Consider the following 21,940-nt stretch of genomic DNA (forward strand, 5'->3'; position numbering starts at 1 on the left):
GGAGATGGCATAAGACATTGGTTAATCAATCACATTCATGCGGAATGGCCAGCTGACTAACCTGACTGAATTTTCATTGAAAGTGTTAACAAGAAATATCTGTGAAGGGAGTACACTTCCCGTAAATCATTTGGCAAGTTCACAAATGGGAAGCTGATCAAGAAATTAAAAGTCATTTATTCAAAAATGGTCTCATTGGAATAAACCAAAAGGGAATGATTATTAGTGTTTGTGATCATAGGGCTATGTGCAGTGGGGTTCCTTGTTTCTCAAGATATGAAAATAACTTACCCTAAAAGTAAAAGCAATGATTAAGAAATTTGACAAATATATCAAAATTGTCAGTAGTTTTGAGGAATCAAGTTCTGGGCTTCATATATCACTAGACATAAAAATGGTTAATGGATTTCATTATGGAAAAGTGTCAGATAATGCATTTGGAGAGGACAAATCAGTCAAGACAATATGTGTTCAAAGATAGGATAACAACAAGTGTAGTGAAACAAAGGTATTTGTAGCAGAGAAGTAGACAGTGGGAATCAGAAAGCATATGCGATATTTGCCACAGCATAGAATATGAGAGGGAGATCTTATTAGATCTATACAAAACATTAGGATAAGCAACAGTGTTACACTCCTTCAATACTGCAAAAATACCTCAGCCTACATAGTATGTTAAAAGGGAAATAAACTCTTCATGTTAAAAGGGAAATGAAGCTATAAATCTAATAACTATCTGGAGTGGAGACTGGATCTGTCCTCAATCGAGACCTGTTAGCTTGTTTCACAATCCTGTATATTTATCTCATCCTGAAATAGGCATATCGATGCTTTAACAGTAGATTTAACACTGATTCAGAAGGCTAGTTCAGAGTGTCCAGCTTATTGTTGTGTGATTGCTTTCACATGTTGACTGCAGCAAGAATGGATTGCAGATTTTGTCCCATAAAGGGACATTAATGAACCAATTGAATTTAAAACAATCTGATTGCTACTATCCTTGAAAGTGACATTTTTTACTTCCAGATGGTTTGTTTTCAAAAAATTGAAGCAGCTGAATAAAATATGAACAATTATTAAGTCTGGTTCTGGCCTTAGACAATGGTCAAACCCATCAAGAACAGTGAACATCTCAGTATCATGACATCAGAAACATCCATAAACTAAGGAACAACTTATATTTCCTAAAACACATAATAAAATTTATAATCAATTAAAAACAATTAAGTACATTCAATTGATTCAGAAAGATGCAAGTTACCTGAAAAACGGGTCCCTTGTATCCATACTTCTCTATTGAAAGGAATGCACTAAACTAACATGGATTAAGCAGGCAGATTGAAGCACAAACGGTAACAATGCAATAAGCTTACACTCTAAATCTAGACTCTATAAGGATTTTAACATTGAAGCACTGTGGGCCATATCCCAGCAAAGAGTAACTGATGAAGTTGGGAATCGTTTGTGTGCATGAAATATGGAAATTGGCACCTTCCAGAAGTTCCAAAAACGTTCATCCCAGAAAATCAAAAGATTCAAATCTTGCAATCTCATTAGCCCAGTATGCAATGCTCCCTTAGAATCTCAGCTACTAACGTGAAGGCTAGGCAACATCTTGTTTTATCATATAATGTTTGGATACCAGAATCAATCTGAGTTAATACTTTAGTAATACAAGGAGTGATTGACCTCCTCATCCATTTTTCTTGAGCACTTATAATTTGTAATGTGGCACTTACCGTAAACTTCTTCACTCCCTGTAGACCAGAGAATTTCTGATAGGATATATCAGCTTTTACTTTCCCAGCATCAAGGTCACCTGTATATATCTGTTTGATACCAGCACTATTTATTAAGGGTATACATTCATCACATGGGCATTTGGTAACAAATATCATGGTTTTCTCATCTTCTTTAATATCCTGACATCTGCAAAAGAAACACATAGAACAATTACTAATAAATACAAGAGAGATCCTGCAGACGCTGGAAGTCTTGTGCAACTAACACACACACACACACACACACACACAAAAGTGCTGGAGGAACTCAGCAGGTCAAGCAGATCTATGGAGAGGAATAAACTGATGCTGTTTCGGGCCAAGACCCTTTATCAGGATGGAAAGGAAGGGGGAAGAAGCCAGAATAAGGAGGGGAGAGGTGAAGAAGGACCAGATGACAGGTGATAAGCTTAACCAGGTGAGGAGGAAATGGTTAGGTGGAGAAGGGGAAAATGAAGCAAGAATCTGGGAGGTGATAGGTGGGAAGAGATAAATGGCTGCAGAAGCAGGGATCTGATAGAGGAGGACTATGGACTATGGAAGAATAGGAAGGAAGAGGGGCACCAGAGGAAGGCAATGGGCAGGTGAGAAGAGAAGGGGTAAGAGGGGAACCAGAATGGGAAATGGAAAAAGAGAGAAGGGGGAGAAATTGATGTTCATGGCTTCAGGTTGGAAGCTATCCAGACGGAATATGAGGTGCTGCTCCTCCAATCTGAGTGTGGCCTAACTGTTGCAGTAGAGGAGGCCATGGACTGACATGCTGGAATGGGAAGCCAATTGAAATGGGTAGCCTCCAGGAAATCCTGCCTTTTATGGCAGAAGGAGCGAAGGTGCTCAATGCAGCAGTCCACCAATCAAAATCAGGTCTCACTGATGTTGAAGAGGCCACACTGGGAACACCTGGTATAGTAGGTGACTCCGACAGACTCTCAGGTGAAGTGTCACCTTAATAAGTGATCACTTATGAATGAAACAGCCACTCTATAACTTGATAATCTGCTAAACGTTGACATCAGCTGGTTGTAGGATCTAACTGTGGCCAAATTCATTATTGCTATTCCTAGTGTGATTACACTTTCTGAAAGAGATTACTATGCAGAGAGAGGGTAATATTCAATTAAATGCTAAAAGCATCCTTGAAGTAATGCAACAATCCACTAACCCTTGGGAATCCTGGCTCATGACTGCTCAAAATAGAGAAGAATCATTTGGAACAGTATTGAGAATGTCATATCCATGCATTAAATACACATAGAAGCCCAGCATAAACACTCAAAGGAATACACCACCTTACAAACTAACTGTGAAAATGTTTGTGATTCCCACATTGGCTTTTCCCATCTTTGAAATCAGAGTGGAATCAAGTCATCCTCTGTTCTGCAAAATATGAAGATACTTCTGAAAAGCACTTAATTTGGTGTGAAGCACTTTGGGATATCTTGGGGTGTGAAGGACACTATGTTTTTCTTCTTTTTATACAAATAATCAAAAATGGTCAAAGTTGTCAAAGTGTAAGTTGAATTAAAGTAATTTGAATGCTTACCGGAAAGTTAAAGCATTTTGTTCAGCATGTACAATGTACCGAAACTTCCTGGCTTCTCTGTCTTTCTGCTGCTTTTCATCCATCTGAGGGAAGTCTGCATATTCTGACCCTGTTGGATAGGCGTTATAACCACATCCAATCAGATACCTTGCTCCTGTTGCATCACAATTACTCTATAATAAAGAAAAATCAATTAGTTAGTGAGAAACGAGAAAACATTAATTGGTGACAAGAGAAAAATCTGCAGAGGTTGGAAATCCAAGCAACACATGCAAAATGCTGGAGTACCTCAGCAGGCCAGGCAATATTTATGCAAAGGGACTGATGAAGGGTCGCAGCTTGAAATGTTGACTGTTTGTTTACTCTTTTCCATAGATGCTGCCTGGCATGCTGAGTTCCTCCAGCATTTTGTGTGTGTTGCAAACATTCATCAGTAATCATGTGGCCACTGTCCGGTCTGATCAGTCATGACAAATAAATTTTGACTAAATTCAGGGTGATATCCTGAATAGGACAGGCATTTTATGTCACTTACCTTTATGATACGTTCTGTTTCAAAGCATGTTAGTGTACCAGCTAGAAATGTATAGAACCACTCATTGTGTTCTTTGGAACAATTTCCACCAAAGAAGTTAGTTTTTACTGCAGACATTCACAATGTTTGCCCACTCAAAATCATTCTTAGACATAACACTAAGTAGGGTTTCATCTGTTTGAAACTTAATGGGAAGCATAGGATGATTAATGACTTAGAGTTAATTTATATGCAATGATGCCTTATTTTAGTTCAACGGTCAAAGCCAAACCACAAAGCCTGCTAAATAAAGTGTGTTAAACAAGATAAGAAAATTATGCTGATATGGCCTTTACAGACTAGAGATGTAAATGGTCTTCCAAAAATCTAGACCAAGCTGAAGTGACATGGTGACCACACTTGCTAGAACAGGTTGTTAGATACAAATAAAAGGAAATTTCGAAATACTATTTGTGCTAACCACAATCTTAGGCAAAATATTGAAGGAAAACCTAATTATCATTAAATAAATTACTTTACGGGGCATAGTTCACTGGCAGCCTGTGAGAGAGTATACCGAAGTGTATTATACAATATCTACCACTATAATGCAATAACTATAGTACAAGAGGAGGGAATTCTCCCTGATGTTCTCTACTAACATCACCAAAACAAATTACCTCAACTCTGAAAAGGGGGCTTTATGGCTTTTATATTTCCTACATTATTATAGTGCTCATATTTCAAAATGATTTTAGGTGACTGTAAAAGTGCTTTGAGGTGTTCTAAGATCATGAGGGACTTTGAATAAATATGCCCTTCTTTCTTCCTACTGACTTCCAATAAGGCAGTTACTACCTCTTATTTAGAAAAGATATAATGAATGAAATCAAACTCTTGGTGCATTTCCTACTGGGTGGGAATAAATAATAAGATGACAATAAACTAGTGGGAACAAATAATACTATCGAAGGAATTCAATTATAAACTCCTCAGGCAGCACAGTAGCATAGTGGTTAGCACAACACTTTTCAGTACCAGTGACCCCAGCTTAATTCTCAGCGTTGTCTGTAAGGAGTTTATATGCTTTCCCCCTGACTTCATGGGTTTCCTCTCACAGTCCAAAGATGTACCAGTTGGTAGGTTATTTGATCATTGTAAATTGTCCTATGGTTAGTTTCGGGTTAAATCGGCGGCTACTGAGCAGTGCAGCTTGAAGGGCTGGAAGGGCCTATTCTGCACTGTATCCCAATAAATAAAAAATAAAAGCTGTTAATGTTTTACTCATCAGTTTTACTTAATAGGTTTCCAGTTTCACAATTACATAACCTAATAGTCTGAAATTCTTCAAGTAGGCTTTGACGTAATGATATTGCAATGGGCACAATTCTCTTCCCTTTTTCTCTATCTGTGCTGATTCATAGGGATGCTGGAGGGTGTGTCAAACATGATGCAATTGGTTGAGGTAAAACAGGAAAATTTAAAGCAAATTTGTCTTGATTTTCTGACAAAAGCTCATGCATAGGCATCAGTTTAAAAGAGTAACCTACAGAGTGCCCAAAAATTAGGGAAAAAAATCATGATTATTATTTTGTATTTCTGACAGACGGCTCTCATCAAAAGAAATAATGACAATCACAACCAAATAATAAAGCAAATGACTCGGGCAGAAAATTACAGAACATTTTATTTTCAAAAGCACAAAACAAAAAGCTAAAACTTACTGACTTTCCTTCTGCCCAGATCACTGCCCCAACACCAATCTTTTGATCCTCTGAAATATATTAATTCAGGAAAAGTTGAGTGTAAAAAAAAGTTACCTTAAACTATTCTGCTATGGTTCATTCAGACAAATTCTTGGATACCAGAGCAATATACTAATGTTAAAATTATTGTAAAGAGCATAATATTTACCATTAAAAATCTTATATATCAAATCATAGATAAAAGAATGCACATTAAATGTGTTTATAGCAAGAAAAATCATGATAATTTTCTCAAATGAAAAATCTCATTTGGAACACTGTGTTCAGTTCTGGTTGACTCATTATAGGAAGAATGTGGAAGCTTTAGAGAAGGTGCTGAGGTGATTTACCAGGATGCCACCTGGATCTGACAGCATGTCTTATGAGGATAGGTTGAGTGAGCTAGGGCTTTTCTCTTTGGAGCAAAGGAGCATGAGAGGTGACTAGATAAATGTGTACAACATTACACAAGGCACAGTTTGAGTGAATGGCCAGAGAATGACTAATACATGTAACACCCTAGTTAAGATTTTTACTGCTACGCTGTAGGTATTTCATTATAGCAGTTATGTAAGAGTAGTCTGTTCTACTTTTACATGTTTGGGTTTGAGCTAAAGAGGCTATGCTGTTCAACTTAGGAATGTTGTGTCAGCCAATCAGGATGGTGGAATCGGGAGAAGGTTCTAGAGAATGTTGGGCAGAGAGGTTTTTGTGACGGACACCATGTGGGTCAAGGTCTTTTTGGGGGGAACTGGAAGAAGACAGGAGGGAAGATGACTGATGATGCCATCCCTGTTGCACAAAGTGCTGATAAATAGCTTCAAGGAGGAAGGACCAATACTCCCGTGGGGGAGTCCATTTGTTCGAGGTGGATTTCGAACGACATTTGGAAGGTGGTATGTGCTTTCAGGCAGACGGTGGATCCAGCACACGAGTTGAAGACAACTTCAAGATGAACTCATTTTATGTGCACATTTGGACTGGGTTAACTGTAATGGACCCTTTTTATTTTTCTCCTTCCTACTAACTGGCACTTGTAAACATACTTTATAATTGTGTGCAGTGTATGGTCTGTTATTTCTTGTTGATTGCTAATTGCAGGAGGGCAGCATTTACGGAGTATTCACAGAGATTGGGATTCGGGTGGTCACACTGACCCTAGTCGTATGGAGTTTGAGAAAGGTGGCTTTCTCACTGCAGTGTCCGTTAGCGAGTTGCATCTCTAGAGACGCCTGGTAAAAAGAGGTTTCATTGTGGGGGTGACTGTCTGTGATTTGATTCGCTGAATACTGTGTAATTGCTCTAAGAATTGATTAGGTGGTTTGTGTGTTTAAGCCTGTGTTAAACTATTGTCTGGGAATGTGATTAAGATATGTGATAGATAGATAGATAGACAGACAGATAGACATACTTTATTGATCCCGAGGGAAATTGGGTTTCGTTACAGTTGCACCAACCAAGAATAGATGATGGACGCCTCCAAGATTAAGCTTTGGTGTGATTCAAAGAGATTACTCGTAACTAACGCTTGGGTTCTGAGCGGGGTGAGTATCTGCAGCCCAGATGAATAGCTGATATCAGTATTAAGTTCAGTTCCAGTATTAGGGAAAGTTACAATCATGAAATGGCAGTTTGACCAAACGGCAGGCAAAGATGTCATTTTAGTTCAGATTAGCAATGGCGTGATGGGAGTGGAGCTGCCTCGTACAATTGGTGTACCTGAAGAGGTGGGGCCATGGGCCAGCCAAACTTTTAGAGAAAAGGGGAGTGTAGGTGAAGGTGTCGAATTAGAAGTTGAGTTTCCTGTAGCAGACGGCGGAGACTTTAAAGACAAGTTGCTCTCGTTTCTGTGGAGTGAGGGGAAGGATGGTTGATTTATATTCTGAACTTATTTTGGCTATTGCATCACTGGTTGATAAATGCAAAATTATACCTGCGGAGAGCCAAATTTGTTGTAGACTGGGAGTGTTCTTTGGGGTCAAGCCCACACCCAAGGGGAAGAAGAATATGAAGCTTGGGCTGAGTAGACATCTTAAAGGGTCCAGCGGCTGATATAATGAGGTTCCTCAAGGCAGAAAATCCATTAGCTACATCAGCTAATTTACCTGCAAGCTCTGGAAGATGCTTTTGGCACTGCAGGAAGTGCAGTCAATCTTAGGATGAAATTTAGGCACATATTTCAGGAGGAAGGAGAGAAGTTGTCTGCCTACATTTTCAGCTTGGAGAAGATGCTGCACTGTTTGTGCCACGAAGGGGGCATTCAACTGTCTAAGAGAAATTGCTTCAGGAGCAAGTTGTGAAGGGCACATTGTCACATGACATGATTGCGCTACGTATTTGAATGACCCGCAAGATGCACCCTCCCCCACCTTTTACTGAGTTACTCAGAGAATTTAGAGAGGAGAAAAATGCGATGGAGGAGCGGGAGGCCTTTGTCTGCAGGGCGAAGCCCTCGTTAGTAGCCTCTGCTGCTAAGCGACCCCTGATGCCACATAAGCCAGGGTTTTGCAGGATGTCATGAAAGATCTGATGGCCAAGGTATTTTGGATGATATCAGTTAGTGTTGCTATCAAGCACGACAAGGCTGGCAGGAAGCTGGATCCGCTGGTGGGACATACCAAGCTGGGTTGCTACTGATTGAGGTCCTTCGGTCAGGGAAGTGGCCGGTATTTTCTGTTACAACTGTGGAGAAGATGGACGTTTCAAGTGGGAGTGTGAAGGACAGAAAAATCTTCAGAAAGTAAATCAGTGGGTAATCAAATCAAAGAAAGGTAAAACTACAGAGGGACCCAGTAAAGGAATGGACTGACGTTTTGGAGAGAATACATTCCTATCAGTGTATCAAGGGAAATACTAAAGTGCAAAACTCCATTCCTGAAGGTTTAGTGGAACCAAGCTCTGATGTAGCCATACGGATTGAAAGTGTTTATGCGACAGCCACACTTGACACAGGTTCTCAAGTTACTTTGCTTTATAGATCATTTTACAACTGGCATTTGATGCATTTACCATTGAAGCCACTCAGTGCCCTTGAGTTTCAGGGGCTTAGTACTGATGAGTACCCATACCTAGGTTACTTGTCATTGAAACTGAAGTTTTCGAAAGTAGATGTTGGAGTAACTGAGACTATTGACACACCAGTGCTAGTCTGCCCAGATCTGGTTGAAAAGGGCAGAGCTTCCATCCTTGTGGGAAGAAATACTTTCGTTGTGAGAAGGCTCATGGGAGCATGCAAGGAGAGAAATGGAGATTACTTTTTGAAGGTTCTAGAGCACGTTGGGCGGAGAGGTTTTTGTGACGGATGCTGGTGTGGATCAAAGTCTTTTTGGGGGGAACTGGGAGAAGACAGGAGGGAAGGTGGCTGATGATGCCATCCCTATTGCACAAAGTGCTTTGTGCAGATGAACGGCTCCAAGGAGGAAGGACCAATACTGCTGCGGGAGAGCCCGTTTGTCTGAGGTGGAATTCGAGCGACATTCGGAAGGTGGTGTGTGCTTTCAGGAAGACCGTGGGTCCAGCTAGTCAGTTAAAGACAACTTCAAGATATGCTCCAACTTATGTAGACTGGGTTAACTATAATGGGCCCTTTTTATTTATTTTTTTTTTCCTTTTCTTTTTCCTACTAGCTGATATTTGTAAATATACTTACTTTATAATTCTGTGCAGTGTACAATCTGTTATTTCTTGCTGACAGCTAACTGCCTGGGGGTAGTACTTACACAGTATTCACAAAAATTGGGGTTTGGGTGGTTGGGACATCCCAACTTCCCTGCTTTGGTGGGCCCCAAGTCATACTGACCCTTGATGTGTGGAGTTTGAGAAAGGTGATTTCCTCACTGCTGAGTCCAGTGGCTGTTAGTGAGGGGCTAACCAGCCACATCTCTAGAGACGCCTGGTAAATATGGGTTTCATAACAAGATGGCATAATTTTAAAGGTGGAGGAAAGTGTAGGGGAGATGTCAGAGGCAAGTTTTCTTTTTACATAGAGAATGGTAAGTACATGGCAGAGGCAGGTACATTGGGGACATTTTAAAAACTATTAGATAGGCACATGGATGATAGAAAAATGAAAGGCCATGTAGGATGGAAGGATTAGATTGATCTTAGAGTAGGTTAAGAGGTCGGCACAACATGGTGGGTTGAAGAGCCTGTACTATGCTGTAACAGTCTATGTTCTAAATACAAATCAGAAAGATCTCTGGATAAACAATCAATTCCCATTTGGACCAACTCCTGATCTTTTTCAATATGATTCCAGTAACCATTTGTCATATCCTATCATCTTAAAATATGTGGAACCTGTTGAAAAATCAGTGCTACAAATTGCATTTGATAATTAATTAATCCTCCAACTTGCATTTATAAATCAGCATTAATATGGAGGTGATGTACTTAGTTAACATGAAATGTGATAAATAGCAGAAATTTGGGTTTTCAGGAGGGCAATCATGCATGGATGAAGCTCTGGGAGATTCAGAAGATGGATAAAGCAAAAGCGAAAGCACGTCATACAGCCATTTCTATCTGCAACATTTGTACTGAAGTGTACATAGGTTGGAACATCATTGTGGATTTCAGTAGAAAAAGAAAAACTATTTTTAGCCTGGTCAGGGAAATGTAGCAAGGTTATCAGAATTGATGCTGGCTAAATATGAGTGATTTGGCATTCGAAATAAGTGAATAGTATAAATTATGGCTAACAAAGCCTGACAACAAAGTGTCGAAGTTGGACAGCACAGAAATGGGCTTTAGTTCCATCACATGCATGCCAAACACTTTACCCATCTACAATAATCCCACTTGCTTTCAAAGGGGACAAGCAAGTAGAGATAAAGCTGACATTATCTATTTATTTGTGAAACCTGATGTTTTGTCAATAGTCAATTAAAAATCCTAAGAAATTTTTTAACACTTCTACTTGCAGGATGATTAGTCCACACAGATGACTGATTTTTAGGAGGATCTTCCATAAACCCTCGGTTGATGGAATTGAAGGCTTTTATGAAGTCCATGGCAAATGTCTTCCAGAATAACTATGCTACAACAATGATTACATCTCAATAGCATTTTGAATTATCATAAAAGGTTCTTTACAAAACCCTTCTCTATTAGTAAATATAGATCACAATTATTTTGTACTATTACAACAAACTTGATGATGAAAGTATGAAAACCACACCGATTTTCTCACCTGTCCGATATGCCAATAACCTGGCTTGAACCATGCAGTGCCTTGCAAAATTCTGAAAGTCATTGTTTGTGTGCTCTTCGGATGCACTATCATCAGAAATAAATATTCCAGACATTGGAACGCTACAGTCGATGGTTGCTAACAGATAAACAAGCTCCTCCATTTTATGCCTCAAATTAATAAAATGAACATCATCACACACATTCTCTAAGCCAACAGTCTTTAAGATTTCTTTGTGGGTGTCACTATCAGCAATCAAGAATAATTTCTCAAATTCCCGCAATCTATTTCTTCTGCATTCAGTAAAACTGTCCCTGTGTTTAAAATCAGAGTCCTTGGCATTCATGCTTTGGAAAAACTCACACTTTCTTGAAGTTTCTTCTACGTATTGAAGCATATTGTAAGCCAGAGGTTGAAGCAAGGTGCAGACACGAGCTCGACTATTGGACTTGAGTCTTTCCACAGCTTTAGCATCTAACTTTGCATCTGAGTAGCAACTATTCATAACCTTGTCCTCAGCCAGACTTATTTCTGGATCTCCAGGCCAATATGAAATTCGGCTGACTCCAGCTAAAATTAAATAATAAAAAGAAATCAACTGAAATTAAAAACAAGTACTAGATTTGTTTTGTTTGGAAGAGTTAGCTATTTAGTCCCACTTCCATGCTCTTTTCCTGTAGTGCTTTTTTCTTCAGAAACTTTATACATTCATTACTTATGGTGAGAAACCCACAAATAAACTGAGACAGGAGTGCTTTGTCATTAATTTTAATGAATGGACTAGCTGTTTGACTTTCATCATTAGAAGTTAATAGAAATATTTTAAATGTTATTGATATTTTTAGTTTTGCTTTAAAAGCTTGTTTAACAGTTCTTTAATTTTTTTTCTAAGCTTGCAATTGGTTCTGAATATCATTGGGTTTCTGAACATTGAAGTATCAGTTTCACAAATTTGTAAATTCTGTTAAATCAAAAGGTGTGGCTTAACTACCTTCAAAATTTCACCACGATTTTTATTGTGACTATACTTATTTTAGCCATCCCAATTGACCCCACTACAGCACAGAAGATACTTCTGGTGAGCTGTGTTGTATCAACAGACTCTACAAAGCAAATAATGATTGTCCAGATGCCTCCAGGAATATGGTTTATTTGGAATTTAGGAATAAGAGTACACAATGCTGCTAACAGCAAATTTTGGCTCAATGAAAAATGCTTTTTGATCACACTTACCATTTAAAACCATCTTTAAGCAGGTTGAGCATGGCTTCCTTGAGAAGTAGAGATCACATTCCTTCAGTCTGGATCCATGTTTAATAACAGCAATTTGGCCGACATGCAGATCCATGCTTGAACAGTGTAGCCCAATAATTTTTGAACTGTGCACAACAACAAGGCCATTTCTTCTCTGCTAAAGGTGAGCAATATTCAGGGTAAAACAATTTTCTATTCATATGAAAAGCTGTAAATAGCTAGCATCTAGAAATCAACAAAAAAAAAGGACCAGTCCTGTAAGTGACACAAGTATTACTGCTGGAGGGCGACAGGGTATACCATAATAAGAGGATGAAGTCTGACCCTCAACAACCACACCATCTTACAAGGCATAAGTCTGGATTATGCTGCAATTCTTTCCACTTGCCTGGAAGGATGCAGTTTTGAAGGAATTCCTCACAGTTTTCCATGGTTGAACCATCCTCAGCAGTTTTAATAGGGATTTTCCCTAGGGATACAAGCTATGATTGAACAACATTTTATTTCATTTGTTACTCAGACAATGAAGATTTCAACAGTGTTTTAAGTATGAGCTGATAAATAGTGAAAAACATTCAAGATCCCAAGAACCAGGAAATGGTCTAACATTCTAAAGCATAATCTTAGCTAAGGCTCACTAGTAACTTCATGGGGTTATCATTAATGCAAGCAAATACCGCAGATACAAAAACCAGGTGCCCTCTACCAAAAATTAGAGACAAAAGCAAAGAGATAAAGGTTAACAAAGTATCATTTGAAATGAAATTTCATTAGGTTAACAAGAAGAGCAATAATTCACAATTGGAGGAATTAACTTCCACACTTACCTGTTTGTTCTCTGGGCCACTTGAGTAGATAAACAGTTACTAAAAATGATCAGAATCAGCTTTAATATCACCAACATAGATGGTGAAATTTGTTGATTTTGCTAAAAATTATAACATTGAAAGGATACTTTCACCTATGTATTAGACAATTTTCTGTGGCAGGTATAATGAAGAACTAATGTGGAAATATTGCAAGCTGTTAAAAGGAAGTTAATGTTGATATGATATGCTCTTTTCATAAAATACATTTTGCCAAACAAACTGTACAATCTGCAATTCGTGGATCTCCTTTGCTCACTAAAGTCACTGAGTGACTTTCATATTGACATCAAGCTGCTCCATAATATTGCATTTCTAAAAATTCCAACTGCTTTTTTAAAAAAAACAACTTTGCATCAGTCAAAGCTTCTGTTTGTAGCCACCAAGTTTCTTCTTCCTTCAAAAGGTCGACACCATTGGAACTTGCTACCGCCTCAAATCACCCAATTTATCAAAACCCTTGGGGTAAACAAAGACTTTAACTTTTTGACATATGGACTAAGCAATCAGGCGGGCAAGATTTGTACATAAATTTTCTACCCAAACCTTAGTCTTATCCCTTGGTTACATTACTATACAAAACAACGGGAATGTTTGCCTTTCTGAGAAAAAGCTGTTGACAATCAGACGACATTAAATCAACACCTGATAGGTGGTACAGATAAAACAGTAAAGTTAGTTTGCCACAACTTGATATAGATTTATAAGCATCTTAGGCTACGTCCACACTAGATCAGATAATTTTGAAAACACCGGTTTTGCGTAAAAACGATAGGTGTCCACACTAGGCGTTTTTAAAAAAAACTCTGTCCACATTAAAACGGATATTTGGGCGAATCTTTTCCTACTGGGCATGCGCAGGACACACAGAAAACAAGTGAAGAGGAAACAGTATACGGTGTGCATTTGTCCAGTTACAGACTAGAAAAACTTAAAAGGAAATTGCCAAACGAAAGACTTGGTGCGCATTTGTCCAGAAACATTTCCTACAGCCATAGTCTCTTCACCGATGAAAGGGACGACAGCTACAACTAAATGCAATAAGGCTTGTTACTGGGCAAAAGTGAAATTTGCTGTTACCGCATTTGTTTGCTTTTACTTTTGCCATGTCTTTGTGTATTATTTTGCTGTATTTAACATGTGCAATAAAACAAGTTACTGGGCAAAAGTGACAATTGCATCTATTGAATGTTTGCACAAGCAATACATTAATAAAGCACCTTGTTAAATGTACAAAACGTGTCTGCATCAGTGTTGTATTTCCATACAATGTTACATTAGGCTGTTACACATCTATTGTCAGATATTGTTGTGGTGTTGGAGGTTGTGTTCAAGAAAACAATGAAATGCCGCACTGCCGCTACCATTTGTTCCGGCACATTATGACAGTGGTTTAAAAATAGCCGGTTACCCCGTACACACCGGATATTAGGCGTTTTCAGCTTTATTCACTCTGGAGAGCGTTTCTGAAAAGCTCCATTTTCGGGGGAGGAAATCACCGTTTCAATGTGGGCGGACGGTCAAAATGAAGAGAAAAAGCTTCGGTTACGGATTTATCCGGTCTAGTGTGGACGCAGCTTTACGCTTTCTTTTGTTTTATAAGAGACTGTAATGTCAAATTCTTCCCTGGTAACAATCTTAAATGCTCCAATGCAGATAAAAATAAACATGCAACATTGCTGAACCAATGTTATGAAATTACTCTGTAACATACTAATCCAACTGCAGGAATCACTATAGAGAAACCATTCAGAAGGAATCACAGGAAAGCAAAAGAGAAAACCTCACTTCAGTGAAGGGCTCAGTTCGATTCAAAGATTTTATGTTAAACGTGAAATACAATTTAATGGTCAGAGATTATGCCAACAATAGGAGTCAAAACAAAAAAGCTTGATGACACATTGAATTTTCACTGAATACAGGATGAAGTGTACAAATTACAATCCCATTAAAATGCAAAACAAAGGTCAACACTGCAGGTTAAAAATGTAAACAACAAGGCTGAAAATGGCCTTTGGATAAAGTTTTATGTATACAGTGGACTCTGACTAATTGCGACACATAGGGACCAGTATAGTTTGGACAAACTAAACGGCTTCCCTAATTAGCTTAAGTTTCATGATGCTGAGATACATCCTAGGATTTGCTGGGACACAGCTTCAGTGATGTAATCTGGGGGTCATTGGGTGTTTTAAGTTTTTCAATATCAGATACCCACGCCCAGGCAACCCAGCTAGGATTGATCAGGCCCTGACTTGTGTCCCAGCAGCAATGGTCCATGGGTCACATCTTGCCATTGAACTCAATTGCAGGAGGAGGAGGATTTACGAGGACGCTGTGGTGTCCTATCTTCTGCTCACTGAGTCGCTGATGGAGTTTTGAAGGTGTAGATCCATCTCTTGTTTGGAGTACATGAGGTGCCTGAAATACTTCTGTCTCAACAGCTGCTTGGTGAATCCTTAGGGGTTCACAATAAAGGCAGCTCATTTCCTGGCTTTTTCCCCTGTCTTCCATGCCATTATGCTCTGCATAAACTTACTTCTGAAGATTTTACTGAGCTTGGCAAGTGGTGGTTTCTCCTTTTCACTCATTCCCCTGTACTGTTTAGTCAGATATTGGAGCTCTTGACACATCTGGTGATCTGCTACTCAGCCTGGAGTGTGAGTTTCTGGGACTTGGGAGATTCTGGGTACCGTGGGGTGACTCCAGGTGGGGTTTCTTCAGGAGTGAGTCCTAGACGTTGTGTTGCTCTCTCCTGCTCCAGGCATTTTCATCGTGGCCCGATGTATTTTTAGGCCAAACAGGTTCTTACAGACCTTGCCGCAAATGCATCTCTGACTTGTAATTGATATCCGTTTACAAAGGTTGACATTCTTAGGTCCATCCTAGCAGGGTGTTCATCTTACTCTCCCTCCTGGGCACCCCTGGGGGTATATCTCTGTAAATCTGTCCACAGCTTGTAGGGTTTCTTCCTCTTGGAAGATGCACATTGGTTTGCGAGTCTTTCCTCCCCAGTTGCCGTATCATGGAAATGGTTAAAAAGGTATGAAAAAAGACAAAACCACCATTTAACTGAGTAATAAATTGTGTATTTAAATGAAATGCAGAATAAATTAGGACACCACTGAAACTACTACAGTACCATAAAACTGTGTATTAGTTCCTAATAGTTATCGACGGAGGAGTACAATGATGTAAATGAACAAAATCAGTGCAGACACCTGGTACATAGTGGTCTGCCTTCAAACAGTGCTTTCAATTATTGCATCCTCCAAATATTCATCTTAATTGTAACATTCAAAATGATTGCTGATACTTTCAAATTCTTCATAGTTCCTAACTTCTTGAAGTAGTGAAATAGTTTCATTTTCACTCCCAGCCATTTCTGGCATCTCCGCGCATGAATGCTTGAAACTGCAGTGAGCAAAACAATTCTGAATTGTCTGTTTATTTCTCATCAACCATCAGTGGCAGAAATCAATTTAAAAAAAAACACAAACACATGAGTGACGCTATTTAAAAACTAGTCAGTCTAAGCATAGTAGAGTGTCTAATGATCACAGACATGCATACAAGTGGTGCTAGTTAGAAAATGCCTGGCACCAGTTGCCTGCCTAATTAAGCATCATAGTGCCCCAAATAAACAAAGGAAATCATGGCTATTTTCTTGATTTGTTTTTGCTCTTTAAGAGCTGTCCCAAATAAATGGCTGCCCTGATTAACCGATGGCCCAATTAACTGGAATTAACTGCAATTCAACAAATTAACAAGGAACCTGAAAGGTACAAATGTAAGCAACAAAAATAAATATAAAGCATTAAAATAAATATAAAGCCATAATATTTTCTAAGTTAAGAAAAATGCATAAATATGTGTGTATATGAATAAAAAATTTTGTTTTCTTCAGGCACAGACCATTACTATTCTTCTCACTTCCTACCCATCCTTGATCCCCACTACATACATTCCCAGACCTGACTCTTGCTGTGCTCCTGGTCCAATCCACTCTGGGTCTACACCTGGCACCAATTTAAGCATGTTTCCAGCTTTGCATCTACCCGTTTCCCAGTGCCAGGTATACACCTGACCCATACTCCTGAACCCAACTCTGACCTTGCACCTGGCTCTCATTTCTACACCCAATTCCAACTGCACACCTGGCTCTGAACCCAATCTGTACATGTCTGCTTTCATGCACTGGGCCCATGTTGACAGCACTACTTCTCACTACACGCCTGACACCATTCCTGAACAACTCCACCTACACATCTTACCACACATCTGACTCTGATCAGCCTCACCTGACCCTGGGTCTGGACGCACACTTGGCCCTAAATCCTACCCTGATCACAGCTGCTAGTCCTAGCTGCTAGTTCTGGCTGCTCCCCTGGCCCTAGCTTTGTCCACACACCTGTACTGTTCCTGACACCTCACTCCTTACCCCACAGCTCTGACAGTGTAACTGACCCATATACTTAGTTGCAGGAATACACAGAGCTCTTTTTCTGGGTTGTGGTGTTAAAATTCTTGTGCAGTAATCTTTTAGGGGGGTACCTCACTGACCTTTATAAACTGAAATTTGCTACATCCATTGGCTCTCTTTTTATCTCATATGCAAGTGGTCATCAGCTTGCTGAACACAACTTTTGTTCCATAAAACTATATTTATTGTGGTAGACAAGTATTGTTACTCTTTTCTTCATAATAGATTCCAGAATTTTCTTACAAACTGGCCTGTAGTTTCCCATTTTCTTTCAATTTTCTCAAATGACTGACGTGTTTGACGTGTTTCTCTCGCCAAATACCTCCAAATGCAAGGATCAATAACAATACATATGTAATCAATAATATTCTATTTAGTGTGACCTTAAGAGTACATAAAATTATTCTATACCATCTATAACACAAGAATGATATGAAAATTGTTATTAGGATTTGTGAAACTTGTCAATGAGAACATGACCAAAATTTTTCCAACAAGAATCAGTGAGTATAGGCCATTTTCCCACAAGGTTTCTCGCTTAACAAGTTCCAAATTACAACTTCTGTTTACCATAACACTAGCAACATCCAGTGCCTTACTGCAATTCTGGAAACTGTCTCTTAGCATACTGCAAAACTTAAAACAACTCTAGAATGTTTCATTCACAATTAGAGCAATCCATAAATATACCCTACGACTCTTCCTGTTTAATTATGATAGCTGTGCAATGCAGAATACAGTAATTGGCATAAAATGGGTATTAGAGCTCTCCTATTAACACACACCTTTTACTTGGAAGAAGAACTTGTGAAAGTATGATTGAAATTATGAATGCCTTGGAAGAAACTGGAACAGACTAGAAATGGGTCAGTTGCAATTTCCTGGATTTGGGGGTCTAAATTACAAGACTAGGATTTTATTCCCTGGAACACAGGAGACTGAGGGATGACCTGATAAAGGTATACAATATTAGAAGGGGCACAGTCTGGGTGAAACAGAGTTTTTCCCCCAAGGGGGTTTGTGCTAAAAATAAGAGGGCATATGTAAGTTTAAGATCAAAAGCAAGAGATTTAAAAGCACATCAGAGGAAGTTTCTTCACACAAAGGGTGTTCTTTTTTGTTGGGAATAAGCTGCCGAAAAAATGGATGAGGCAGCCATGTTAACACTTAAAAGCCATCTAATTAAGTACGTAGATAGAAGAGGTTTGGACTGCTAGAGACCAAACACTGACAGGTGAGCAACAGAGTCAGAATGGATGAGTTCGGCCAAAAGGCTTGCTTCCATGCTGTATGACCCCCAAGTTTCACTGCTCCATTCATATAATTATTGTGACTGCAAGAGCAGGTCAGAAGCTAGGTAATGCAGCATTGGATGACGGACCTTCCAGCTCCCCAGGGAATTACCATTTACGTGACACAAGTTAGGACTGTGATTGGATACAATGAACTTGGCTGGATGAGTACAATTCCAGCAGCACTAAAAAAAAACTGCTGAACACCAGCCAGAAAAAGGCAGCTCACTCAGCACCCCACTCATGACCTTAAACTCTCATTGAACTCAGTGCATTGCGAGAACTTAAAGCACATTAAAGTGGATAAGTCCCTCAGGCCTAACTAAGTGTATTCTAGGATATTCTGTGGGAAGCCAGGAAAGGATTTGCTGGGGTCCTAGCAGAAATATTTTATCACTGTTAGTCATGGGTGAGATATCAAAAGACTGTAGGGTGGTTAATACTTTAGCTTTATTTAAGAAGGGCTGCAAGGACAAGGAACTACAGGCCAGTGACCTATGTGGTGGTAAAGTCACTGCAGCCTATTCTCAGATACAGGATCTACCTACATATGGAATGACTAGAGAAAATATGTCTAATGAATTTGTGATTTCTTGAAGAAGTGACCAAGTGTATGACAAGAGCAGGGCAGTAGATAATGTCTACATGGCTTTAGCAAGGCCTTTGACAAGGTCCAACATGGTAGGCTGGTTCAGAAGGTTAGTGCACGTCAAGAGTGGGTAATATCTGAATGCAAGTAGTGGGTTTTGGAAGTTGTGAAAGTACACTAAAACATTGTGCTAGTATTTATTGAATTGTGAGAATAAAGAGTTAAATAATTGTTTGAAACTGCATGATGAATCTTTGAGTTGCTTAAATCAATTGGATGAATAAAGAACTACAGTTGTTAGGCAAAGTTATTGCCTGGTATGTATTTACCGTGTGCTGTATTGAATTGGCAACAGCATGGTTAGTAAGATTGTGAATGATACCAAAACCTGTGGTATAGTTAACAGCGAAGATTATTTAAGATCACACAGATCAACTGGGGAAGTGGGTGAAGGTATACAGGGTGGGAAAGCGTTTGGGAAGATTATCTTCATTGATTAGGGCATTGAGTACAAAGTTGGAAGGTCATGTTACAACTGTAAAAGATATTGGTAAAATCACATCTGGAGTATTGTATGCAGTTTTGGTTGCCCAGGTTTTGGAAGGATGTTACTGAGTCCAGAGAGCATGAGTTATAAGGACAGAATAGATAGGCAAGGCTTCTTTCTTTTCCCTGGAGCATAGGACACAGAGAGGCATTAGAGGTATAAAAAATATCCTGCTTACTTTTGAATTCTACTAGTGAATCAGCTATTAGAGCCCTTCACAGTTTGACAAGATCCTAATCACTCAATATGTAAAAAAGAACATGTTAACCGACTCAGCTTCAGCACTCTTCTCTCCTATTCAAACCTTACCCCTGCTGAACACACTGCCCTTCACTCTCCCTGCATCAATCTCAACCTTACCATCCAACCTGCAGACAAGTTGGGGGAGGCTGTTGATGTAGTGTTTTAGACTGTCCTCCACCTTGCTGAAACCAAGTGGTAACTCTCAGACAACTTTTTTGACTTTCCCATTAAAGAGGAACCAACTCAAGACCATCAGAACATTGTTTCTTACACCATCACCAACCGTATCAACCCTGGAGATCTCCCATCCAAAGCCACCAACCTCATGATTCTCTTATCTTGTTCGTTTCTGCCTCCTGCTCAAAACCCAATAATCTGACTCTCTGGGTAGGCCCATTGTTTCTGCCTGCTCCTGCTGCACTGAATTCATATCTCAACTCCTTTTTATCCCCATGGATCAGTCCCTTCCCACCTATATTCGTAGCACTTCACATGCTCTCGATCACTTCAAAAATTTCCCTGGTCCTGATCACTCCATTTTCACTGTGTATATCTAGTTCCTATACACGTCAATCCTCTATCAAGAGGGCCTTAAAGCGCTCAGGTTCTTTCTAGACAACAGACCTAACCAGTTCCCCTCCACCACCACCCTCCTGCCACTAGCAGAACTGGTTCTCAAACTCAAAAATTTCTCTTTTGGCTCCTCCCACTTTTTCCAACCCAAAGTGTAGCCAGGGCACCCTGATGAGCCCCAGCAATGCCTGCCTCTTCGCTGGCTACATGGAACAGTCAATATTCCAAGCCTTCACTGGCAACTCTCCCCAATTCTTTCTCCACTATATTGACAACTACTTTGATGCTGCTTCATGAACCCATGCTGAGCTTGTCAATTTCATCAACTTTGCCTCCAACTTTCACCCCGCTTGTAAATTCACTTGGTCCATTTCTGATACCTCTCTCCCTTTTCTTGATCACTCTGTCTCCATCTCTCAGAGCTATTTTGACAATCCTTCTTCCCACCCTGTAAAAGTGCCATTCCCTTTTCTCTATTCCTCCATTTCTGCCGCATCAGCTCCCAGGATGCTTTCTTTTCCAAAGCATCAGAGAAGTCCTCCTCCTTACCCTTCCTCACCCACATCTCCTCCATTTCCCAGGCATCTGCCCTCATCCCACCTTCCTGCTGCCTTAACAGGGATAGTTTCTCTTGTTCTTACCTACCACCCCATGAGCCACCGCATCCAGCACATTATTCTCCACAACTTACACCATCTTCAAGGAACTCTACCACCAAACACAGCTTTATCTTCTCCCACTCTTCACTTTCCACAGGGATTGCTCCCTCTGTGATACCTTTGTCTAATCATTTGCCCAACTGATCTCCCTTCAGGCACTTATCCCTGCAAGCAGAACAAGTACTACATCTACCCATTGACTTCGTCCCTCACCGGCAAGACGTCCTTCCAGGTGAGGCAACACTTCACCTGTGAATCTGTTGTGGTCATCTACTGTTTTTGGTGCATCTGCTCTGGCCTCCTCCACATCGGTGAGGCTCGACATAGATTGGAGTACTGCTTTTTGACTCCCTTTACTCTGTCCACAACAAACAGGATTTCCCAGTGGCCAGCTATTTAAATTTCAATCCCCAATCCCATTCTGACATGTTGGTCCATGGCCTCCTCTACTGCCACTCTTAGGTTGTAAGAGCAACATCTCATGTTCTGTCTGAGTAACCTCCAACCTGATGACATGAACACTGATTTCTCTAATTTCCATCAATATCTCCCCCTCCCTCCTCTCTTGTTCAATTCCCCATTCTGGATTCCCTCTTAAGCCTTCTGTTCTTCTCACCTGTTTATCACCTCCCTCTGGTGCCCCTCTTTCCTCCTATTCTC

General features: G+C 39.8%; 1 protein-coding gene across 5 annotated transcripts in view; it reads right to left on the bottom strand.

The window, feature by feature from the left end:
- Nucleotides 1-21,940, bottom strand: part of cdadc1 (cytidine and dCMP deaminase domain containing 1) — a 59,167-nt gene that overhangs the window by 20,214 nt on the left and 17,013 nt on the right. For 2 of the 5 annotated variants that reach the window (XM_063051115.1, XM_063051118.1), the window contains 5 exons: nucleotides 12,008-12,182; nucleotides 10,775-11,344; nucleotides 5,563-5,612; nucleotides 3,325-3,497; nucleotides 1,740-1,929 (listed from right to left, as the gene is read on the bottom strand). In XM_063051115.1, the coding sequence (XP_062907185.1) occupies nucleotides 1,740-1,929; nucleotides 3,325-3,497; nucleotides 5,563-5,612; nucleotides 10,775-11,344; nucleotides 12,008-12,182 (1,158 nt within the window). Of the gene's footprint in view, nucleotides 1-1,739; nucleotides 1,930-3,324; nucleotides 3,498-5,562; nucleotides 5,613-10,774; nucleotides 11,345-12,007; nucleotides 12,186-12,416; nucleotides 12,511-21,940 lie in introns of all 5 variants that reach the window. The other 3 variants (XM_063051114.1, XM_063051117.1, XM_063051116.1) reach the window with 2 other exon arrangements.

The sequence above is a fragment of the Mobula hypostoma genome, chromosome 6, assembly GCF_963921235.1.
Source record: "Mobula hypostoma chromosome 6, sMobHyp1.1, whole genome shotgun sequence".
Classification (NCBI taxonomy): domain Eukaryota; kingdom Metazoa; phylum Chordata; class Chondrichthyes; order Myliobatiformes; family Myliobatidae; genus Mobula; species Mobula hypostoma.